Source organism: Electrophorus electricus, chromosome 9 (assembly GCF_013358815.1).
Source record: "Electrophorus electricus isolate fEleEle1 chromosome 9, fEleEle1.pri, whole genome shotgun sequence".
Lineage (NCBI taxonomy): Eukaryota > Metazoa > Chordata > Actinopteri > Gymnotiformes > Gymnotidae > Electrophorus > Electrophorus electricus.
In genome coordinates this window covers 19,745,547-19,768,273 of record NC_049543.1, presented here as the reverse complement: position 1 = coordinate 19,768,273, position 22,727 = coordinate 19,745,547, and the positions used below count along the sequence as shown (strand labels likewise).

General features: G+C 45.3%; 1 protein-coding gene across 1 annotated transcript in view; it reads right to left on the bottom strand.

Moving 5' to 3' along the window:
* Nucleotides 1–5,380: 5,380 nt before the first annotated feature.
* Nucleotides 5,381–22,727, bottom strand: part of col9a1b (collagen, type IX, alpha 1b) — a 23,666-nt gene continuing 6,319 nt past the window's right edge. The window contains 25 exon segments of the mRNA XM_035529558.1: nucleotides 5,381–5,580; nucleotides 8,078–8,155; nucleotides 8,238–8,426; nucleotides 9,500–9,554; nucleotides 9,993–10,135; nucleotides 10,386–10,422; nucleotides 10,545–10,589; nucleotides 10,793–10,828; nucleotides 11,286–11,357; nucleotides 12,243–12,296; nucleotides 12,710–12,763; nucleotides 12,846–12,899; nucleotides 13,122–13,166; nucleotides 14,043–14,125; nucleotides 14,404–14,585; nucleotides 16,564–16,619; nucleotides 16,708–16,761; nucleotides 16,915–16,968; nucleotides 17,123–17,176; nucleotides 17,398–17,451; nucleotides 17,551–17,580; nucleotides 17,582–17,605; nucleotides 19,054–19,107; nucleotides 22,135–22,188; nucleotides 22,671–22,724. Of these exon segments, the coding sequence (XP_035385451.1) occupies nucleotides 5,381–5,580; nucleotides 8,078–8,155; nucleotides 8,238–8,426; nucleotides 9,500–9,554; nucleotides 9,993–10,135; nucleotides 10,386–10,422; nucleotides 10,545–10,589; nucleotides 10,793–10,828; nucleotides 11,286–11,357; nucleotides 12,243–12,296; nucleotides 12,710–12,763; nucleotides 12,846–12,899; nucleotides 13,122–13,166; nucleotides 14,043–14,125; nucleotides 14,404–14,585; nucleotides 16,564–16,619; nucleotides 16,708–16,761; nucleotides 16,915–16,968; nucleotides 17,123–17,176; nucleotides 17,398–17,451; nucleotides 17,551–17,580; nucleotides 17,582–17,605; nucleotides 19,054–19,107; nucleotides 22,135–22,188; nucleotides 22,671–22,724 (1,815 nt within the window).

Sequence of the window (22,727 nt, the reverse complement as noted above, 5' to 3'; positions counted from 1 at the left end):
TGAGAGGCTCGTCTTTTCGTGAACTTTCTTGTTTTTGTTTTGTTCTTGTAAAGCAAAGAACGGTGTTTAAAGGTATTTAAAACAGTTTAAATACCTTTAAACAAATGAGTATTTGACAGGTCTTAATGAATGTAACAAGTAATAGAAGCTTTCGAGATGTCGAGAGTGGGTTGTTTCTCCGATATTAAACGATGGGCTCTAGGCAGTCAACACACACACACACACACACACACACACACACACACACACACACACACACACTGCCAATGACAATTTACATGGAGTGTGTGTTTATACGCATACATGCGAGTGTGTGTGTGTGTGTGTGTGTGTGTGTGTGTGTGTGTGTGTGTGTGTGTGTGTAGACTGCATCATCCACATGAACGTGGCTTCTACTTGTCTGTCTTCATAGGTCCGCCAGGAACTGGCGTACCTGGCCCCCCAGGGCCCCAGGGCCCACACGGGCGGTGCGACCCAGCCGACTGCCTGCACCCCTTCCCCCGTGCCTTCCCCCGCAACCGCCGCCACACCTAGAGCCCACCCCGCCCCACCCCCCTGCACCTCTCCGGCCTATCCCCAGCATGCGTGCCTCCACAGCAGGCTACACCCTCCTCCCCGAACCTCAAGCTCGGAGAAGCCACCGGCGGAGGAGGCAGAGGCGCGGCCATCCCTCCTAAATCGCTCCGCCCTCCGTTACGTTTTGCAGAAGCGATTAGTCCCGTCTGGTTGCCATCGTCACTGGGGCAGCATCGCAGTCCTAACACCATATTTATAGATTTGCGTTGCGGTCCCCTGTGAGTAAACAAATGCATTCCATATTTTCTGCTTCTGTTTTTTTTTCATTTCTTGTTGTTGAGGGTGCAGGATGTATAAGCTAGGTGACACAAGAAATCCTATTTACCTCGGCTTTTTTTTTTTTTTTTGGCCAGCTGAGAAGAAGAGTTATATGGTTTGAGTTATATTGCGAAGGAACTATGCAATCTTAAGAAGAGCATGTATATAGTATCAAATGTTGTGCAAGATATTGTAGCAAATCTAGTTCAACGTGTACATACTTTTCTGTTTTTCCTTTTTTTTATTTGTATCAAGATTGAAGAACCTGAAGGACACGTAATGGCTAAGTTCTCACCCTGATGGTTCAGAGTGCGTTTCATTTACTGCCAAAGCGATTACCGCGGGTCGCGCGATAGCCATTTAAACCCATTTAAGCCCGGTTTCCTGTCCAAGTTTGTGATCTCTCTCTTTTCGTAAGTACTGGGACCCGAGGGTGCATAGGCGTGTTGTGCACGGAATGCAAAAAACAAAATGAATGAATAACCCAGCAGTCTCACTATACGCGAGAGCAGACGGCACTGGTCTGTTTTCCTGCCTGCAGTGGTAGGGAGGGTCTGTTGCCAGGACACTCAGTGCTTCAGCGGTGCTGCATGTACTGTACATTTTGACATGGCCATTTCCTACGTGCAAACGCTCTCACCCTGTGGTTTGTTTTTTAATCGATTCATTATTATTTCACAGTGTATATGAGGTTTCTTTTTTTCTGGTGTGGGTACTCTTTCGAGGTACTTGAATTCTTTTTGTTGTGGTTTGGTTTCTTTTTTTTTTTATAAACGTTTTATTTGTTTTTCACTGTTGTACATTTTTCTATATGCACCCAGAATGTGTCTTAAGCGTGTATTTCTTTGTACATGAATTATTTATTTGTGCTTTGATTTTGCAAAGGGTTGGGGATTAGCAACATTTTGCGTTGTTTTAATTTGAAAGCACCTCTTCGGACACGTGCGGGCTTCTACTTTGTTGTGGGGTTGTTTTTTTTTAACCTGCTGAGATTTCTGAGGCCCCGCGGCGCTGACCGACACCTACGTCACGTGCGTGACACATGTAGCGATCTTCGGTGAGGGCTTTTCTTTGATTTCCAACCCCCCACCGTTATTAAGCCTCCACTTTCATGTTCTCGCTTTCTTCTGGTTTTCATGCATTCGCCAAAGACTCAAACAAGATAGCGGAGATTCGTTGTGTTTTAGTCGGCACCGCGCGAGTGCTGCATCAGGGTGCTACTTTTCTGAAGTGGGACAGGCTCAGATAACTGCATGTTTACATTTGTCTTCTGAAGTTTCCGTCACAGTTCAGGACGTCGTTTCAAATTCACCCCGGGAGTTCACGCAGAGTCGCTGGACTTCGCACCCGGAGGTCCGTGAGTGTTTCGTCCAGGCTTTGGACCCGTCGGGTCGAAGAGGAAGAGCTTCGGCGCGTGGCAGCGCTTGGGAGTCCGAGGGAGAGGGCGGACGCTCTCAAACGCGTTTTTAGTCAGATCCGTCACCGATGGCATGGAGGTGGCCTCTTGGGTCACGATGATGGCCATCATTTTGGGTCCATTACCTCGTGATTGTGGATCTCATGCTTTTCTTCAGTGTACATTCCCAGGCCAAACCAAAGATGTACCTCTGGGGCTTGTATTTGTTCGAGCTTGCTCGCAACACGGTGGTTGTTCCGCGGCCGCAGAAATTCTGATTGTAGATCAGCTGCGAAATCATGTGAGTCAGTACGGACAAATAAAAGCCTGATCTCTGATCAGTGTTCCTGCTTGGCAGTTTACCAATACTGGCCTTTATTAAGACAACCTAAGATAGCTACCTATCCGATGTCCTAAATCCCCTGCTTATTATGAAAACCTCACCTGCCTTAATGGCTATTACACCACTTAGCTAATAAATAAACGTAGGGATGGGATCCAGTAGGGTTTGGTACTTTCTCTGTTCTAGCCAATTACCTGATTAGTTGAATCTGGGGCCTTTGAGCACGGAATTCACTAAACCGTGCCTTGAGAGAGCTGAGACGGACACCCGGCATACCTTATCACAGTATCCGGTAAAAAGGCGTAAATCAATATCCATTTTGGGCCCACGGAAAAGCGTCGAGCTGTGGTCCAGCTTGCTTAATGTCTACTTAAGTCACAGATCGACTGCATTGCAGTGAAAAAGCATCAATCCGTCTCATTTTTGAAATGGCCCTGTTTGGACAGAAAAGGCTCCCGTGAATGATAAGAAATGTCTGATGAAACCGCGGCCGTATCCCGCCACGGTAAATTACGCCCACCCGTGTAATTCACCACGCTCCGCCAGTCCCAGAGAGAACAAGCCTTGCGATTGGCTTAACAGCCTCTCAGGAAATGTCATCCTGCACACCCTTTGACTCACGCCGGCCTAATCAGCATGCAAGCGTGTTCTGAGGTTTTTACTCAATGGCAAGTTTAAGTGATTCACACGAAGATAACCGGGAGCCATATATTTTTTTCTGTGTGCTTAAAGCTTCGTTGGGCGTACGCAGACCTTAACCACATGTAGCGATAGCAGCGCCGACTCTCCCGCTCTGAATTTCGGTAATGGTGATGGTTTGTGCCAAACGGATGCACATAAGGGATCATGTTTACAGCAAGTCCGACAGCTCGGAAAATATGTTCCTAAAACAAACTGGTTTTCATTTGAATGAAAGAAAGATTTGGTTTGGTTTTGCTTTTTCCTTTTTGGTCATATTAACAAAATCATACATCCATGTATATGTTAGGCTGATTAAAGCTATTTGCACCAAACTTGTAATATCTATCGCGGTGGTTACTTTTGTAATCATACATGCACGGAAACCATGTACTGTGTTTGTATGTATTATTATGGCTTCTTAATTCATCTGAATTGGTCATGCCGGTGACAACATCCATTTAATGAGACTAATAAACACTGTCCATATCATTGCAGAAAATGATGTTTTCATATCAAAACCTCCAAGAGGTTCTGTTAATATGTATCGTGTCTTTTAAATTGACTTTGTGATTTTCTTCATGCTGTTCTAATTACAGATGTAAATGTTGCTTTCAGCTTTTGAATGTATTCTTATTTAGCATGTTAATTAAAATGTAAAAAAATGTTATTACAATTAGTAATCTAGTGTATCATCCTACTGAGTGTTTACTTTGTAAGATACAGAAACATATTCAGTCCTGATATATTTTCAGACATTCAGTTTTCTAAATTCATTCAGTGGGTTTTATCAGTTCTTTTTTCACTCCAGATTTTGTCTTGTTTCTCAGTTTTGACATGAAATGGAGTGCTGAGTTTCTGACAAACTTCTCACCAAATAAAGTTTTTTTGCTTTGATCATTTTGTTATATTTGAACACTTTCAGGTTTATTTTGCAGCGACATTCTTATTTAATGTTTTATTTAATGCCTGATATTGCATTTGTTGTTTTCTTTGACATCTTTTCCATGTGAAGACTGTAATTTGTGTCAAAAATATACAAAATAAAATCATGTGTGCCCGAAAAGAATTTTGTTGTCTGGTTTGCTGGCCTTTATCATTATTGCCTTAAATGTGTCTTTACAAATTTGCTAATGCCTAATTCCCTTTGCTTTTGTGCTATCCATTACGGGAGACAAAAAAAAAATGATAGTCATCTGCAAATTAAAATTTAAAAACACAAAGTGAGGCTCTAGTATTGTTTAGAATCCAGACAAAAACATTCAAACATTTATTCAGATATGTACTTCTTGTGAATCTCTGTACAACCTTCACCGTTACCTTTATATAATTCCTTTGTAAAATAAATACAAATCCCATGGAACCCTACAACTCGACGTTTTTTGCAAGCAGATCGTTGCCCTCGTAATCTCCCGGACTGGCCATGGCATTCTCTCTTGTCAATTGAGAAGAAAGACACCGCCTAATCTATTCTACGTAGTCGAAAACAGTAATTTCATACAAATCCACAATTCAAAAACATTTGCAGGGATGTCCGGAGCTGTAGCGTAGCCCCGTGTCGGCGTTTAAAGCTTCACCTCCTTTTTATTTAAGGTGAGTGTCTCTGTACGTACTGACAACAGCAGGCGAGTTTTCAGTGGGTTTATCTTTAGCGCAGGGTAGAGTACATTTGTTACAAGTGAGAAAATCGAAGAAGTGCTTGATGGTGTGTCACCTTGCTTTAGGGGATTATTCAGCGAGTAAAGTGTAGCTAGCACCATCCGGGTTCTCTGGATGAACATCTAAAGGAACTGACTTGTGGGGCTCAACGATTAATCCTAGGCGACAAATTTTAAAAGACGGACCAAGTGAACGAAGAATTTTCTGACATGAGAAGTCGTTTACCAGTAACTGAAGAGAAATGTTTTTGGGTTTTTTTTAATTGTTCTAAAATGTTCCACTTTGCACTGGTGCTTGCGAAGGTTTGCCACCGATTACAGACGAGGCTTGCCGGCACAGAGCGTTCTCACTTCGCCACGGTGACGGCGGCACCAGCTTTGCTGAGGGATGTTAATGGACACCCATGTGGGGACGCTTCCCACCTGTCTTCCAACTTCGGTCTGTGTCCCCCTAGTGTCCTTGGAGGGAGCTCAGTTGCCGGCTGGCCCCTTAACGTCCTGCAGGCCTTGCTGGGCGGCTCCCGGGCTCAGGTTACACGCCGACGGGTCGCAATAGCCAGAGGGGCCGGCGGTGCCGGGCGGCCCGGGGACGCCGGGCTGCCCGGGGAGGCCGGGGGTACCTCTCTCCCCATCACGGCCGTCCTGGCCATAACCGGGTTTGCCGGGCTCACCTGCGAGAACCGAGAGGAAGCAGGTCGTTCGTATAAACCCACCTGTGGGCTACAACAGACACATGAAACTGATGGAACAAGTTATGGGGAATTTGTGGATTAATTCAGTTTGGATTAATTCATCAATAAATTCATCATCTCCTTTTTATCTTGAGATATAAATGTTTGGTTTTTTTCAAGAGAATTGGGACACTTAATAAAATCGTTCCTCTCAAGATGTAGTAATGAGGACTTTAAAGTGATTGCAGAAAACTTTAAAGTAAATTCAGCATCAGGGAAAACTTGGAAATACCTCCGTTCTGAAGACGATTACACCATATACATTCATTATGTAGCAAGAAACCAATTATAGTGTAACAATTCATTACGTAAGAATAAGAATAAAACACTTGTATATCGTGAATAAGTTCGCAAAAAAAGTGAGAAAGAAAGCAAGCAAGCAAAAAGATGAAACCAAAAAAAACAAAGTAATCTTCCAAAAAACGAACAAATTGAAACGGGCCACTGGTCGCGCTTTTATAAGACCCCTGTGTCGATGAAATTAAATTAATTAAAAAACAGTCAGAACAAGAGCCTGTTTAGCTCTACTATAGGCCCTGCCTTCAGGCAGCCTCAACTACCTCCTCAACTGCTTCTAATTACTGTCGCTAGGCCATAAATACCTCGCTCAGGTATCCAAAGAACTGCGTGTGATTGAGGTCCTATGAACAAGGTGGATCAACTGAGTGGACTGATTAGATTTGTTAGTTAATGAATTGGTTCATTAGATTTGTTAGTGCATGATTAATTAGGAGTGGGCGTGGTGATTTATTCTTCTTCACAGCCAATCATGTTACTTATCTCATACCTTTTTGTACGGCTGTACTAAGCGGGTGGCATGTGTGTCCTTATTATTTCACACAGCTCTGAAGTTTGCTATGGAGTCTGAAGTCTGAGTATTAAAGACACTCAAATACAAGGGTGAGGGTAAAGGGAAATATTTGGTATCGCTCGATGCATGTAGCTCATATTAAAATGTCCGAAGAGTCCAAAGAGACCAAAGAGCGTAGCACTGTGTGTGTGGGCCTTGCCACAATGTTAAGCAGCAGCTGACAGAGTAGGAAGAGGTACTGACTTTTCATCTGAGATTCATGAAGCAACTCTAAATCTCCCATTCAGGAGATCACCGCCTCTTTAAGAAAAGAGTTTAGAAAGCTCCCGCGAGAGAAGTAATCAAAATGCACACCTGAATTCTGCCTTTGCAATAGTGGTTGTGGGCGTTAACTTGTCAAAAACCCACAAAGAGTGAAAATTGAGGACACCTGTTGAAGCGTCCCTCTTGGGCTTGCAAGAAGAATGGAAGAAGCTGCACAGCGCAGCCTGGGATGCCAGTCACGCCGCCCATGTGGTCTAACGCATTTCCCCTCCTGACGGTTCACGTCTAACGCCCTCCACTTACACGCCGGCGTTCAGCCGCAACCGTTACGAGGGCGTGGGGCTACGTTAGTTTAGGCGCCAGCCCTGGCTAGCTCGATGGCTTATGTGAACTTTAAGGTCATCTGTTACTGAAGAACTAATTAGGGGTGTTGGTATTCCTCATAACGCCACCCAGAAAAACGGTACTGCACATGTTTAATGTTGCCTGATGAAATGCCGGTCAAAGTGAGAAAATTCCTTTGATGGAATCTGAAACGGTTGCGTTGACTTGTGCGTCGCCAGACAAATGTACATTCTTGACATTACAGAAATTATAATTTGTCGATGCCTTTTTTATATACATAGTGACAGGCCTCAATGTTAACTATGTAAACAGCATTTACTACAAACCACTCCCTAAAGACGGGCCATTTATATTCCTAATTCCAACATTACGCTCGGGGGATATAAACAGACATGTCAGACTAAGTAACACACCTCAGCCGACAGGTGATTTCTCACAAGCAGCTTAGTTGCTCAGGTGCGTTCCTGCTGACATTACAGCTGAGAGCGATCTCGTGTTTTATGAACTTGGAGGATGGGAAAAAAAGCCATCACCATTGAAGTGCTTCTTTGCTAATGCGCAGCTGTCCGTTCGTCCTGGACGTCGCCGCCGCGGTGCTGTTTAACGCAGGCGCGAGACTCTGACTGACAGCACGGCTAACGGCCAGCGACGGGCGAGGCCGTGTGCTCTCTACTGATGCCCCGCCTCCGCTGAGTTGGGCAGTTTTTGATTGGGTAATATTCCTCGATGTCAGCCCCCCCCATCGGCACTGGTGACCCCTTACCTCTGGCCTGCTAAATATAACTCACACATCATTCCAGGAAAAGGAACGAGATGTTCTCTGCTTTCAATCGCTGAGTGGAAGGTGGCAGCGCCCATAAAGGCCACCGTTGTTGTTTAGTTTGAATGTTTTGAAAAGTGAACACAAACAAGCAAAGCCACAGTACAAAGCCACGCCCACAGGGGTCTGCCATGGTGTACCTGGTTACCTGGGTGTTATGGGGCTGAGTGTTAGGAGATGGGGGGGGTGCCACTAACCTGGCAGGCCGGGCGGTCCTGGTATCCCTTTGGGTCCTCGCGCTGTCTGCCCTCGGTCTCCTCGGTCTCCCATTTCACCTGGAACACACGCAGGGCTGAGATAGGCAGCATGACCTGAGCGTTAACGCTGTTAAACTCTAAACGGATGTGCCTCAATCACCTTTAGGCCCTCTGACTCCTATCTGTCCTGGGGGTCCTTTGAGGCCAGGGAGTCCTCTTGCCCCGGCTTGCCCAGGGAAGCCGCTGTCCCCGGGGGCCCCGGGAGGCCCGGGAGGGCCTGGTTTGCCAGGCAGGCCGGTGGCGCCGGTCTCGGGCCTCCTCAGGCTGGCGGCTAACTGGGCCAGCTGTTCTGGAGGAGCCAAGACAAAGAGGAGGAGCGTGAGTGCCTCCTCGCACTGCTTACCGAGCACGCTTCTCGGGGGAGACAGGGAGGCTCCGTAAATCGGCTGCTGCGTGGGTTTAGTGTGCAGTGTCACGTTTCACCGTGCCTTTCCGATATGCCGGTCTCCTTCTTCCTCACTCTTTTTCAGTGTTACATTATCATTTACTATTTGAAACATTTTCAGCATCATCAGTATCAACATTGCACATTAGCCAAAATTAGAGAATTCCCCTAATATATAAAGAGTGTACAAACATTTGAACAGCTAACCTATGGGTGTATCTAATAGGCTTCCATCCCACATATTTTACACCCTTTTTTAACATTTGCTGTTTTAATTTCGCATTTAGCTACAGTGGTAATGTACTGAAAAGTTCATAAATAAAATAAGCACAGTAATTTTGCTTGCCTCTTCAACGAGCCTTCCCCCTGGGGCCTACACGGTTGAATGTCCCCCCCCCTCCCACACACACACACACACACACACACACACACACACACACACACACACCACGCACTAGCACCATGCACCAGGCCCATCTCGCACATAAATGGCCGGCCTGCCCCGAGATTTGCAGCTGCCTAAATCCCCCAGAACACGGCCTTGTGCATTCGTCCGGCGCGCTGGGTTCGGAATATTCAATCAGAACTGTTTGAAACTGTCGTAAATTCACGCTGTCATAAATTCCTTTTCAATTTGCTAATTTTTGCGGGGTTCGGGGGGCGGAGTCACAAACGAGGCGGAGAGAGCGCGACTGCTGAGGCTGTTTGGAGAGCGGGGGGTGTTTATTAAAGAATCGTTCGTCCACCCCACAAACAAAACAGAAGCTCCTTTTCTTTCGCTTGTTTTTCTTTTTTTCTGCTTGTTTTGTCTGAAGAGTTCTGACAGAGTGGGTTTCTAAATTCCACCAAGGTCTCACCACACTTCAAACAGCAGCCAATTAAAGAGGCGGAAAAGAGATCTGAGCTGTGTGTGTGTGTGTGTGTGTGTGTGTGTGTGTGTGTGTGTGTGCGTGCGTGCGTGCGTGTAACACACTTACCCTGTATTACTCGCATGCAAACCTGTTTGATATGCTGATCACTTGGTTCTTTTCCCTGGGAATATGGGAGAAGGACGTCTCAAGTTAAATCACACTGACATTCCTTTGACCACAAAAGTTCATCTCTCTTATAACCACCTTAAGAGTGCTTAAGAGATACTACTATGTGCGGGAGAAGCGGTGTGTTGTTTTTAATCGAGGGCCGTCCCTTTATGTAAACAAAGTTCAGACGCTTCTGTTCACTGGATTGGACAGTTAAGAGTATAAAGTGGAAAAGACAAATTTCAGTTTTGGTACTAAAGGTACTAATCTGGTCACATCAACTACCAGCATGATAAAATACTACCGTATATTTACATATAGGGACACATCACACATAACATATTTAGTAAACCTTCAATATGATGGTCTTAGGGTTAGGGTTAGTATGGACTGACCCTCCTGAGTGTTTGATAGTTAACTGAACATCTATCTCCGTGGGGCGCACGCTCACCGGTGGGCCCTGGGAGCCGCGAGTGCCGGGTGTCCCTCTGTTCCCCTGCATGCCGCGGGGGCCCGGGCTGCCAGGGGGCCCCTCGATACCAGGCTGCCCACGTTTGCCCTCGGGCCCTCTGTGGCCTGCATCTCCCGGAACACCTGTCTGGAATCGGCAGAGGTCGCATGGGGAAACCGACGCGCAGACTGGAGCCCCAAAAGTGTTGGGAATTGCTTTCAGGGCTCAGACCCAGAACACGTGAAAGCATGCGGTTGCCAAGAATGCTGCAATTATCCCCCAAAAATGACCCAAAAAGCAGCGTTTAGTTGCTCCTCTATGTAAAGTATATGTATTTTATATCTCTGCAGAAGGCCACATGCACTATGACACAACAGCCCGAATTTCAGAAACCTACCTCGCCCTTCGGTCCGCCTTCTCCGGAAGCGCCCTAAAGCCGAACCACACGACATTTTTGGGTTTATTTACACTGTCAAATCTCAGAATGCGCACATGCAAGATCGATTACGGCGCGGTCTTTTCTTCTACTCCAGTTGAAATGGTCCCACTTACGACATCTCCTTTGTCTCCAGGGTTTCCTTCTGCTCCTTGTTCTCCCTGGGCAGTAGACACCACAGGGGGAAACATGAAGGAACTTTTTAAAAAATCATACGAATAATCAGTTCTGATCCGCACCGGTCAGAAGCGCAGCAGTGCCGCTCAGTGTTACGCGCCGTGATGCACTGAGCTGACGTGGACGGGTATGGGTGAGGTGAGGTGAGGTGAGGTGAGGTGAGGTGAGGGGAAGAAACAACTCTCACCTGTTCTCCTTTAGGTCCAGGTTCACCAGGCTCACCCTGTGAAGATAAACACACAAACACGTTTAAATGAATCAATGAACGTTCGTTAAATGGATGACACTTCTTCAAAGGGAACATCTTTAATTTTCTGAGTGATTAAACACATTTATGATCTTGTGTCTTTATCACCTGTTAGTTGAAAGGAGTAAAAATGACTGATTCATTCATACACACTTGTTTACAAGTATATCTAGAAGATTTTTCCATGAGCTTTCACTTTTCACTTGTCTTGCAGGGTTTAAAAGTACAGGGGGGTCACGTGGGAATAAAATTATGAACCCCATGCATAAACAATCACACAAGTCTGGTCGCCACAGCTGAATCAAAGGCTCCATTGTTTTCGGTGCCAAATATGCGACCAAGGCTATAACCTTGGCAATTCCCATCACTCAACCCAACATCAAAGTACGAACTCCTTTCTCAAGTCGGTGGGCTTTGAAGTTTCGGTCCTCACCCTTCCTCCTTTTTCTCCAGGAACGCCAGGGGGTCCGGGAAGTCCAGGCAGGCCGAGGTCACCTTTAGGGCCCTGAGAACAGCATTAATACTGCATGTGATGGACGAGCAGAGTTTCCATTTCTGTGGTTCTGTGGGAGATAATTCCCTTTCGCCTGACAAAGTTCGCCTTGAAAGGGAATTTAAAGGGTGGGCTCGGAAGTTTGAAGGTTATTTCTGCGGAGAGGCCGCAGTGCGCAACAGCGAGTATGTTCTGTCACTCTTAGGAATTGAAATCAGAATCAGATTTATTGATTAACTAATTACTTGTTAGTAAGGCGGTTATCTGAGAGGATGTCACATTTTGAGTGCAAACAATGAATCAAACGAACATTTGCAATACCTTAAGGGTAGGACAACTTACCCGGGTGTCTGTGTATGCACTGCTATTTTTCTTTTATCCCTTTTTCTCAGTGCTTGCAAGTGTGTGTGTGTGTGTGTGTGTGTGTGTGTGTGTGTGTGTGTGTGTGTGTGTGTGCGTAGAATACCAAAGGAAACAGAGGCCTCTTTTACAGGACAGGGCCTGACAGTTTCTCCTTACTGTGAAAACATGTTTGTGGTGGTATCCCATTCAGATTTCCCTTGCCTGCTAAATTCTAAGCTAGCTAGCTAACACCTCTTGCCATAAGGTCCTAATTTTAGGATGCACTGTTCAGGTATTGGTAAAGCTTAGGTGAGAATTTATGCATTGGTATCAACCAAATAGTAAGTATAGTCAACACAACAATCAACTTTTTGGTAATAAAACATTTGAAAAATATGGTATCCAGTACCAAGACCCAACTGAGGCACAGTATGTGACTGATGAGACATAAGGAACCTTAAAGAAGGAAGGATTTACAGCTTAGAGCACAGATATGCCACAGACACAGAAAGACACACACATACACACACACCCCGGAAGAGAAACACTGCTTACTCTGGCTCCTGGTTTTCCCATAGGACCTGACGGACCTTGCTCTCCTCTGTCTCCCTAAACATAAATGGAAATGTTGTATTTAAAGAAAAAAACATCGAAACATCCCCTTTAACGTTATGTGCAAAACAGTCCATAGATATCAAACAATAAGGATGAGATGGTATGCAAATTTTAACACTTTTCGCTGTTATGCTGACGTCACTCAAATATACAGTGCTAAAATGTATGTGAAGCACTATTGAATCATAAAAAAATGACATTATCCTGCTGTGTCTGTGTTTTCCTGTCACATGCCTTGTAGGGAGACCATAGCAACCGGTTGTTTACATCCTATCCCCTGCTATGGTGATCGCTATTCAAATTGCTCAATTTCAAAACAGTAGTATTACCTTTGTGTTTTATATCGCGATATATCACTAAACACAGATATCATCCCATCCCTAGTAAGAATCAAGGCAAACGCTCACCGGTGCACCGATGGGTCCAACAGCTCCGACTTCACCTTGTTCTCCGTGCTCGCCCTGGTTGGAGGTATGAAACGTGAGCCATACGATCTTCTCTGCCATGTGTAACAGCTCAGCTGTAAGGTTATGAGCTACTCACAAGCTTCCCTGCAGATCCCATAGTCCCCATGAAGCCCGGTTGTCCGGCATTGCCCTGAAACCAGAGCAAAGCTGCTGAAACCACCTATTGCCCCATGATGGTGCAACGAAGCAGAGCAGCTCACCGGGTTTGCCGACTCCCGTACTGCACAGTTCATCTACGTCAGATATCTTTCATGCACATTCCTGCAGTAAACCCAACTTAAAGCACCACCTACTTGGAGCTGATAACGTCAGGCCGACAGTTCGTGAACGACAGCCGGCCTGCACTGCTCACCTTTTCACCGCCGGCACCCTTCGGTCCTGGAACGCCGGGTAGACCCTAGGGAAACATGCACGGGGCATCAGCAAAGCGGTGCGTGCACGGAAGGGGTTATAAATTCCTAGGGACCTGTAATGTCCATTTCAGAAATTCCCTTTCCTGTACGTTGTGTCTGTGAACGTGAATCTGCCCTGTTGTGTTAGCTGTCCTATAGGTCTCAATTACTGCTCATTTCCTGACCAAAGCGCTCAACACCGACAGTCATACCACTGCAGTACTAGGCGGTCATCCTGTATTTACAATTGTCCACTGTCTGTGTAATATCCAGTCACTAGTGATCCTATGACCATAAACTGATCAGTGATGGATGGGGCGACTGAGGGGTAGTTCACGCCAACAGGTGGCCTGCATTCAACAACTGGACGTTTATTACCGGCACCTGTACCACATGTAATAACATGACCAGCGAGAGGGAATGATGTTAGTGATAACAGGTACAAACCCCGCCAGTGTTAGTTTCTTGCTTTAACGCACTGGGTTCCAGATATTAACTTTGAATCGTTCGCCAGGGCTCGAGTGCCTGTTCCCTAATGGCGGTCCTACCATATACTTGCCTAGTTCATCTTTCCTTTTTCTTACTCTCAAAAAACCCGCTGACTGAATAAGATCATTCATGCACAAACTAAACTTTGTTTTCAGAGCAGGAAAAAAAAAAAACAACACTGTTTGGAGCAGCTCACATCAGAACTCTCAGGTGGAGAAACACCGGGTTGAAGAAAGGGAAACATTATTTCCCATAGCCGCCCACTTCTAAAAACACCTTTGTGATGTTTCATAAAACGTGGAAAACGTTCACAAGCTGTAGAGTCCGAACATGAAAGAGACCGGTCACAAATTTCCGTGTCAGCATGGCAAACGTGAAACAATCTGAGGGACCATTGCACCCATCTCCTCTTTCTTCACCAGATCCTGCCTCCGCCTTTTGAGCACAGACTGTTCCCTGCTACGTCTCATTTTTACTTATCCAGAGTGGGTAGGAGAGCACACCAACGGGCAACTGCTGTGTTCGAACCGGAGTGAAGCCGAGTCAAATGAGGGGCCATCCGAGTCTGGCTCCAAGCTTCCTACTGCAGAGGAGCCAGACCTCAGGTCCCTGCTAGCCTGTTGGCACTGCCGTTTTAGTGTCTCCAGAGACGTGGCCTGTTCCAAGCGGCTCCTTATTGTCTCTAATGGTTTTTATATACCTGAAGCCTAGTTCAAAAGCAACCCTTCCTAAAAAGTGCTGCCATTTCCTTGCCGTTGGATTGGCCCCTGAACCTCTTCCATTCCCTGGTTCTGTAGGCTGCGGCCAATTCAGTTTTGTCTAGTGTCCCAGGGTGGGCCTCCGGATCACCACCATGCTGACTGCGGTTCTGAAGAGGTGACACCATTTGCTCCACCACCTGCTGCCACTGCCTTACTGCTGCTGGATCTGCAGGTCTGGAGGATGGTTCTCCACAAACAGCCCAGAGGAGCAGCGCCACCTGGAGCGTCTTGGCTATGCCTACGCTGGTGGTAACAGCTCCCCCTGGTGACGAGGAGGGCATCTGCTTACCCCAGCTTATGTCTGCAGGGCTGACTCCTCCTCCACACGCCGGACTCTACGGACCTTCACCAGACCTTCTCACTCTTCCTCCGCTCGGCCTGACCCTCCTCTGTCTTTCTACGCAGCGGCACCGCGGACGCTGCATCCACTTCTCTACAGCAGGAGCTCCGGGTCTACCAACCTCTGCCGATGACCTTTCAGATGTCCATCTCTGGGCTCCTGTTCCTTCAGCTTTTGTAGTTCCTCCTCCAACACCCCACCCCCACCCCCACCCCAAGCATTACTCACAGAGACGCCATGATACGTAAGCATCGGTTTAAGATGTGGCCGTCCACCCTCGTTTCAAAGTTTCTGTTTTCGGAGTCAATTCCCTGGGTGTTTTCTGGTATATCTTGCTCTTAAAGTGTAAAATTAATTTCATTCTTCAAAAAGCACCTTTCCATCCTCTTATTTTATTTATTTGTTTCAGGCTTTCATCCTTACAAGATTGTCATACAAAGTGCCTTCACCAATTTGTCTGCGCAAGAGTGAGACTCTTGCATCCACTTCAGAATCTACTTTCCTTAATAACCTAAATGCTGGTTCTCGGTGATATGACCATCTAAGATCCGCTATACCAGTTTAAGTACATGTTTCTTCCAAAAACATACGTGTTATTATATTTCTTTCATTTTACTTTTAATTAGGATGTGGTAACAGTTGTATAGGATACTCTTTTCAAACTACACCAACTCTGTAAAGGTTAACCGATAAATGGTTTTGGTTTTTTGCTATCAATGTCATAAATGTTTTTTAAGCCTGAAATCCTGGCTGACTGATTAAGCCTTAAACCTTACTAATTAGTAGAAGACCTCAAATCCTGGTGGACTCATTACGCCTTAAAGCTTACTAATTAGTAGAAGACCAGCTATTCTAGAGTTGAGCACCCTGACCCTAACCTCTCACGATGTTGGGCTTACACTAAACATCCAAGGGTGCCTTAAGGCATCTGACTGAGGGCCTAAAATCAAGAACATGTGATTCTTACAAAGCAGTGAGAGGTTGTAAAATTATATCTAAACACTCTTTAGCCTGAATTTGACATGAAAGCCAAAGTCTGGGAAATACAGAAAGACAGGGGGAAAAAAAACTCTGACAGAAATACTTCTAAACTGCACAGATGTACAGATTTCAGTATATGCAGAATTCCACAAACAAGGAATTCCGCAGCACCTAAACAAACGGTCTGTGGAAAATGCATGCTCTGGGACGCGTGCAGTGGGATGCATGCTCCTATTAGACTCGAGAACTTTTAGCAGTGCGTTTAAGGTCGTTGGCATGCTGCAAGGAAAGACGTTATCCAGGGAGTTGTCAGGAGTTGAGTTCAGTCTGAGCAGTTAATACGCTTCAATACACTTCAACCTCAACGGTGTTATTGGCGCTCACGCCATCACTAAAGACAAGTTAATCAGCAGTCTCAAAGCATACTGCATGTGTCTCCACCCCCCGAGCACTTTCTATTTTAGTGACATCATTTTTACCTGAAAATATTTATGAAAGCATGTTTCTGCCCTTTAGAAAGCAATGGTAATGCTGTAGCTCTAATGATCACTTCTGAGTAATATCTCTGAGTCAAGAAAAGACCTCTTAATTATTACCTATTATCTCATTATAATGAAACAGCAAGTCATAATTATGAATTAATATATCCCCTAATAATAAGCTATTAAGTGATGAACAATTTAATGCCCCTCAAATGTTTGACAGTGAGAAAATTGCCATATATATGGAGGCATACTTTAATCATTGAATATTTCTAACTGGCATAGTGTGAGAAGTAAACCAAGAATGCAGAATACAGATAAACGACAAGCATGTGAGGATCAAACTTACAGGCAAGACCTTGTTAGTCCAACCTCTCCAGGCGAACCAGCTTTCCCAGGGTTGCCCTGTGGGAAATGTAGTTCCCTGGGTCATAACGGAATGACAATGCTATACATTCTATCTCAAAAACGCAGCTGATGCCCATCACTGCACCTTAGCTCCAGGCATGCCAGGAATGCCCTCACGCCCGTCCACGCCCGAGAAACCCTAGGAATAAACAGTCGTGAAGAGGATCACTTTGCCATTAAACAACAAATGCTCAGGCAAACAGATCATCCTACAGATATGAAGTCATATCTGATCCAAATAACAACACAGGCAATACAAGTGTTGAGTGTGCAGTGTTCAGCATTTACTCACACTGCCCCCTTTAGATCCTGGTAGGCCAGTAATGCCTCTGGGTCCTTGGGTCCCCTGAACACAGATATTGAGGTGACTCTCCCCTTGACCTTGTACTAGCTGTTTCAGCTTTCAACTTGTTAACTTTGCATTGTAATGGGCTTGTGTTGGGTGCATTAGCATGGATTCAGAAGTGGACAGAGTAGGGCCCTCTGCACTTAACACATACTTGTTGGCCTTTAGGGCCAGACTCTCCCATCCTGCCCCTCTGGCCGCGATCCCCCTGCCAGGATGGAACACACTCGGGTCAGCGCACACGTTTCACAACAAGGCCTTGCCAGCTGTCGTTACTGCAAAGTGGGCCGCTTGCGAATTACAACCGACGCAGCACAATCGTATTGGCCATCTGGTAGTCTGGCAAGGGTTCGTTTTTTGTCGGGTCAGAGGCTGCGTCACAGGGGGAACCCTTTGGCTCGGGAAGGGGACGGCGTCGGCAGAACTTACAGCAGCTCCCGCAACGCCCTGAGCACCTGGATTCCCATCAGTGCCCCGAGGTCCCTATAGGAAAACCAGAGGGATTCGGTGATTAGTTTAAACGACAGCCACGTAAGCCGCGCAGTGGAAAACTGTTAGCAGTCTTCTGTAACCCGGACTTGCCATCTCTCCTTTTAGCCCCATCATTCCAGCAAGCCCCCCGAATTCCCTGGGGTCCCTGTAAAGACAAAACAGAGCTCCTCAGCCACCGCCTTCGAGAATAGGCCAGCTCCGTAAACGCTGCTGGACGTATTAACGAGCTCTGAGGTACTCACGGTCGGGCCCGACGATCCAGCCTCTCCTGGGGTCCCCTGGTTCTCCTTCCTCTCCCTGACAAATGAGCGGGAAAGTTGGCATTTAAATAACAATACCACAAATGACAAAACAGCTACAAAACAGATGAAACGTGAGAAATTGTGGTATTATATTACGTTCACAAACACATTCATTTCCCACAGTTCTAAATGATTCAGACAAATGTAAGTACAAAAAAAAAATGCTTGAAAAATGCTTGAACCCATTTTTACAGCATATTACCCAAAGATAACATTCTGTCCATGTGATCCTTCACTGTCTGAGGCAAAAATAAGCTCATCTAACCATCAGCTGAACCGGTGCTTTAAACACACGGCAGGAAGTAAAAGGATAAAGCGGTGCAAGGTTTCTTCGCTTCCTCAGGGTTTCTCATAATAATGCCAATTGTCTGTAATGGACCGCCACGTTTTTAGCTCTCCAAAGCCCTGAGGGGTCGAGAAAGTGCCGCTGACACAGATATGACTCGGATTCAGGCCCAGCTACGCCGCGTGCTGTCCACGGCTTGGGGCGCAATACACTGAATGCAGTTTCAGCACACCAGAACTATAGACTCGATGTAGTGGAAAAGATTGAAAACATAATGGAGATTTTTTTTGGGGGTGCTGTTTTGTGGTCACTCGCTACTGTACGGTGCACGGTGGTTTTTCTGCACTGAGGCGTGGAAAAAAAAGCCTTTACTTTTTATATTTCCGTTTTACGTTTATGGCATTCAGCAGATGCTTGTACCCAGAGTGACTTACAAAAGTACTTAATCATCTACTCATAGAATATTCCCTAGCCAGTACAGTAGGTTAGGTATTTGACACCATGTACAATACCATACATAACAGGACTTTGCAACCAGTAAACAGCAGACATACTGAGTTATGCGTAAGGAAAAGTGAATATAAAGGTTTCCTCCCTGCTGTGCTGATGAGAGTCACTGGTGGAAAAAAGACAGTGTAATTTAATCCACAGCAAGACTTCAGAAATGTCCAGAAAACTTCAATTAAAATCCTTTGTATTCGCAGATGACAGTAGTGGTTTTTGTTTTTGTTCTTTTGTTCAAAACAAATGTGTGCACCATACATCAGAAAACATTTCCAGGAGATCACAGTCGCAGCGAAGCCTTTTGAGCATGACAGGGACCAGCCCCTGAACCTTTAGTTAGGAAAAACTAAAGGTTGAAGCCATCATCTTCGTATTTGGATTTTGATACAACATTTCTGCGATTTTTTATTTGGTATATGTTGTGCTACCAGAGCACATCAGTAATTTGGGGGCTATAGCCTGCAGCCATTGAAAAACTGAGAGTCTCTGGGGATTCCTCACCTTGTGCCCCTGTTTACCGGGTTCTCCAGCCTCACCCTTCACACCTTTGTGACCCTGATAGGTAAAAAAAAAGAATCTGATGAACACACCTGTTATATTTACTCTTGAACAAAAGTGCAACATGTGTATAAAACCAGGCTGTAAAAAAAACATAAATAAAACAGTCATAAACTGACTTTCTGCTATTTCCCTAATCAACAAGTGCTTGGAGAAATCTGAGTCCCACTTAATTTTTTTCCAAACCAAAGGAAAAAAGGCAACAATTACAGTTAAAATGGGTACTCACTCTGCCATGCAGGGTAAAATATGTTATTTTTTAAAAAGACATTGAGCATTTTTCAATATACTAGATCAGAATAAATGTGTTCAAGTTGAATAAATTAATTTCGGAACTTGAATTATTGAAACAACACCAATATACATGTACTGTTATAGCTAGAGATTCACCCGGAATCCCTGTCCATAATTACTGGATGAATGATTTACCAGTCCTTTTTCAGTGTTTTTTTTTTCACTTACTCTAGAAGACAGTTGCTATATAATGGATGTAATTAATGTACTAGCCAACATACACACGTTTCGTTTGAAATTTAGAACAATTGCAATATAGATTGATTTATTAGGTACACCTGCACTATAGCCATACATTTTAGTGGATCGGCTAACCTTGTTAAGACTGCTCTACGTTTTGCAATCAATAGGCCAACAGGGACTAACAAGTCTCTGCCATTCATGATGGCAATCCATTTTAATCCACTGGTGCCACACTGGATTCTGACCTCAGCTAAATGACTGGACCAGAGGCCAGTCTGTGTATACATTACAGACATTATCAGACATTCCTGGACCCTCTCACGTGTGACCTGATTTTAATCAAGTCTTGGCGTTACTTTGTTTACAGGTGTTACAAGAGCTTTTTGCTGATCACTGGCACATGTCCACCATTTATGGACTCTTTATTTTGTGTTCGTATTTAAATCGCTGTCATTCTGTTTTATCTGTATGTTGCTGCTGAGGTGGTGCCAACACTGGATTAAACTTGCTCATCAGAAAATGTCGCCGTGATGCCAGCAGAGAAACTGATGCTGCCATAATCGCTCCACCTACCACCCTGGCACCACCTGCCCCATTGGCTCCGCCTACCCCATCAGCTCCAGTGGATGCAGGGCCAGCTTTCCCACTCTGCTGCCACTGGATAAGACTCATACACCTACACTGAAGCAACCTGCTGTTGGACTATATGTAATGTAATCTAGTAGTATGGACTGTTTAGAAGGTGGATCTCATCATAAACTGCAGTTTTTTGTAGTTAAAAGTGTAGAGGGGGTGTACAAATTCCAATGTAGTAACACACGAGGTTTCCAAACAAAGGAACAGGATGTTACAGACAAAGCACTTTGCTTACACAGTATGATGAAGTAACTCTGAAAATGCTTAATCATAAAATTAAATCCTTGGATCAGTTCTTTCTGCTTAGTTTTCATGACTTCATCGCTCACTTGAATGGCCTCCAAAAGAGGGACGGATAGGAAGATACATCAGACTGATAGGGCATGTGGATACCATGGAAACAGAGGAGGTGTCATGGCAGGATAAGCCACTCCATAAAATGTACCACCGACAGGTTGCAGAGGTGGCTGAAGTAAGACATTCTGACATATGTCTAAAAAACACAGGACTGAAAAACAGCACAGAGCCAGAAATCATGGCTGTACAGGAGCAAGCAATCAGTACTAAGGTCAATCAAAGGGTGTATCGCATCAGACAAGATCCTGAGACAATCCAGTACCTCTAGTAGGATGCGAGACTCTGTCAGGAACAGAGAGACCACGTGCTAGGAACACATGCAAGACATATGAACTGGACTCTCTCAAGTCCAAATGGGAGAAGCCACCCAAAGTGATGGAGAACAAGGCCCAAGATCCAATGGGACCTTCAGATCCAGACAGACAGGTAGGTAATGGTGAACCAAGTAGACACCGAGATAGCAGAGCAGGAAGCAGCAGTGGTAAGAAATGTAGCAATCCTGAGTGATGGAAACATCCACAGGACGGGACAGAAGAAACTAAAAAAATACACAGGACCGAAAGGGGAAATACGCACGATGTGGAAGGATAACACGTCGCCCCAGTGACGACGGGGGTGATAAATCGACGAGCGGTTCCATAAGATCCCAGGAATGACAACATCGATCTTGGTCCAGAAAAGCGCAGTCCTAGCAACAGCAAAATTACCGCGCTGTACCTTCAAACTCCCCGGCCTTTGTTATAGGTCTCAAGTGTGGGAAAAAAAATATAACCACCCACTGAAAGGGTGAGATGGGCAATTTATACATATAGGCAGGCCGTTCACATCAAAGGCCACTTAAAGTGTGCTCCAACTGTGTTGCAAAGAACAGCACAAATTCCCAATCGATTCCAACCGATTTCCCATCATTTAACTTCGGAGTACATTGGATTAAGCAACAAAGGACTGATAGCCTCTAGGTACTACTACGTAGTAGGTGTTTCTAGATTCTATATTCTATTCTGTATGGCAGAGTGAGAGTTGCACTTATTTTTCCTTCCAAAAGCTTTCTTGCAATCTCACTTTCAATGCCAGGTGAGGTCCAGGGTGGCCCGATGCACCAGGGGGGGCACGCGTTGGGGCACTAAAAGTCCAAAACACAGCTGGTGAGACACACATCAGACCGTCACTCGAAAAAAAACACTGCGGGTTCGGGGAAATGCTTTAGATGACTCTTACCAGCTCCATTGTCCCACCGTGTAATCCCTGCGGCTCCCTAGAAACATAGAGGGACCCACTTTTAGCTTATTTTGTCAGTGTTATGACCCCGAACCTGCTTCTGTCGGCATTACCACAATACATGCGTAATACCTTTGTAATGACAGATCGCAGAAAACACGCAGCTAATTTGCAGTGCGGACGACACCTTCGGCAATGGTTGGGATAGAGGTGACAGAGTGATTATAGGAGGGGCGTGGGGACCTTTGATATCTTTGGATTTAATGATGATTTTATACTAGCACTGAGTTCAGAGTCTGTGGTAGGGGTTTTATGGAAAAGAGGGTGGAAACCTACGCGAGGTCCTTGTGGTCCACGGGGTCCTTGTGGCCCTCTGACACCCATGGCCCCCTATAACACACGAATAATGCAGTTGGTCATTTTCACTGTCATTCAGACTTACACTGTCTAGCCATATGCACCTCCCACAATTTTTTTCTATATTAGTAAGCATCTTTATACACAATACATGTTTCACATTGCTATCTTTTTGGGTGTTGCCTGTCTGAGGAACTAATAACTTCTCCTTTGTGAGGCTGGGCTTGATGCGTGATCAATGTGCATGCCATACAGACTGCAAGGGAAAAAAATACACCCATCACAACTGAAATAATGTACGAATCACCAACAGATCTCTGTCTGCAGTGTCAGTTTGGTGATTCATTTATTTACAGTTTTTACAGGCTGCTCATCTCGCCAGGGGCCTTGCTATCGGAACGAGCAAGTCTAATTTGGCAGCGGAGCTCTACAAATCATCAAATGTTGTTTCCAACGAGCACAAATATGACAAAGGCCCACAAATATCTGTGTGGCCTGAAGTGAAAGTTACTCACCGGGGGGCCAACTTTACCCAGCTCACCCGGAAGTCCTCCAGGCCCTGGTGGCCCCTG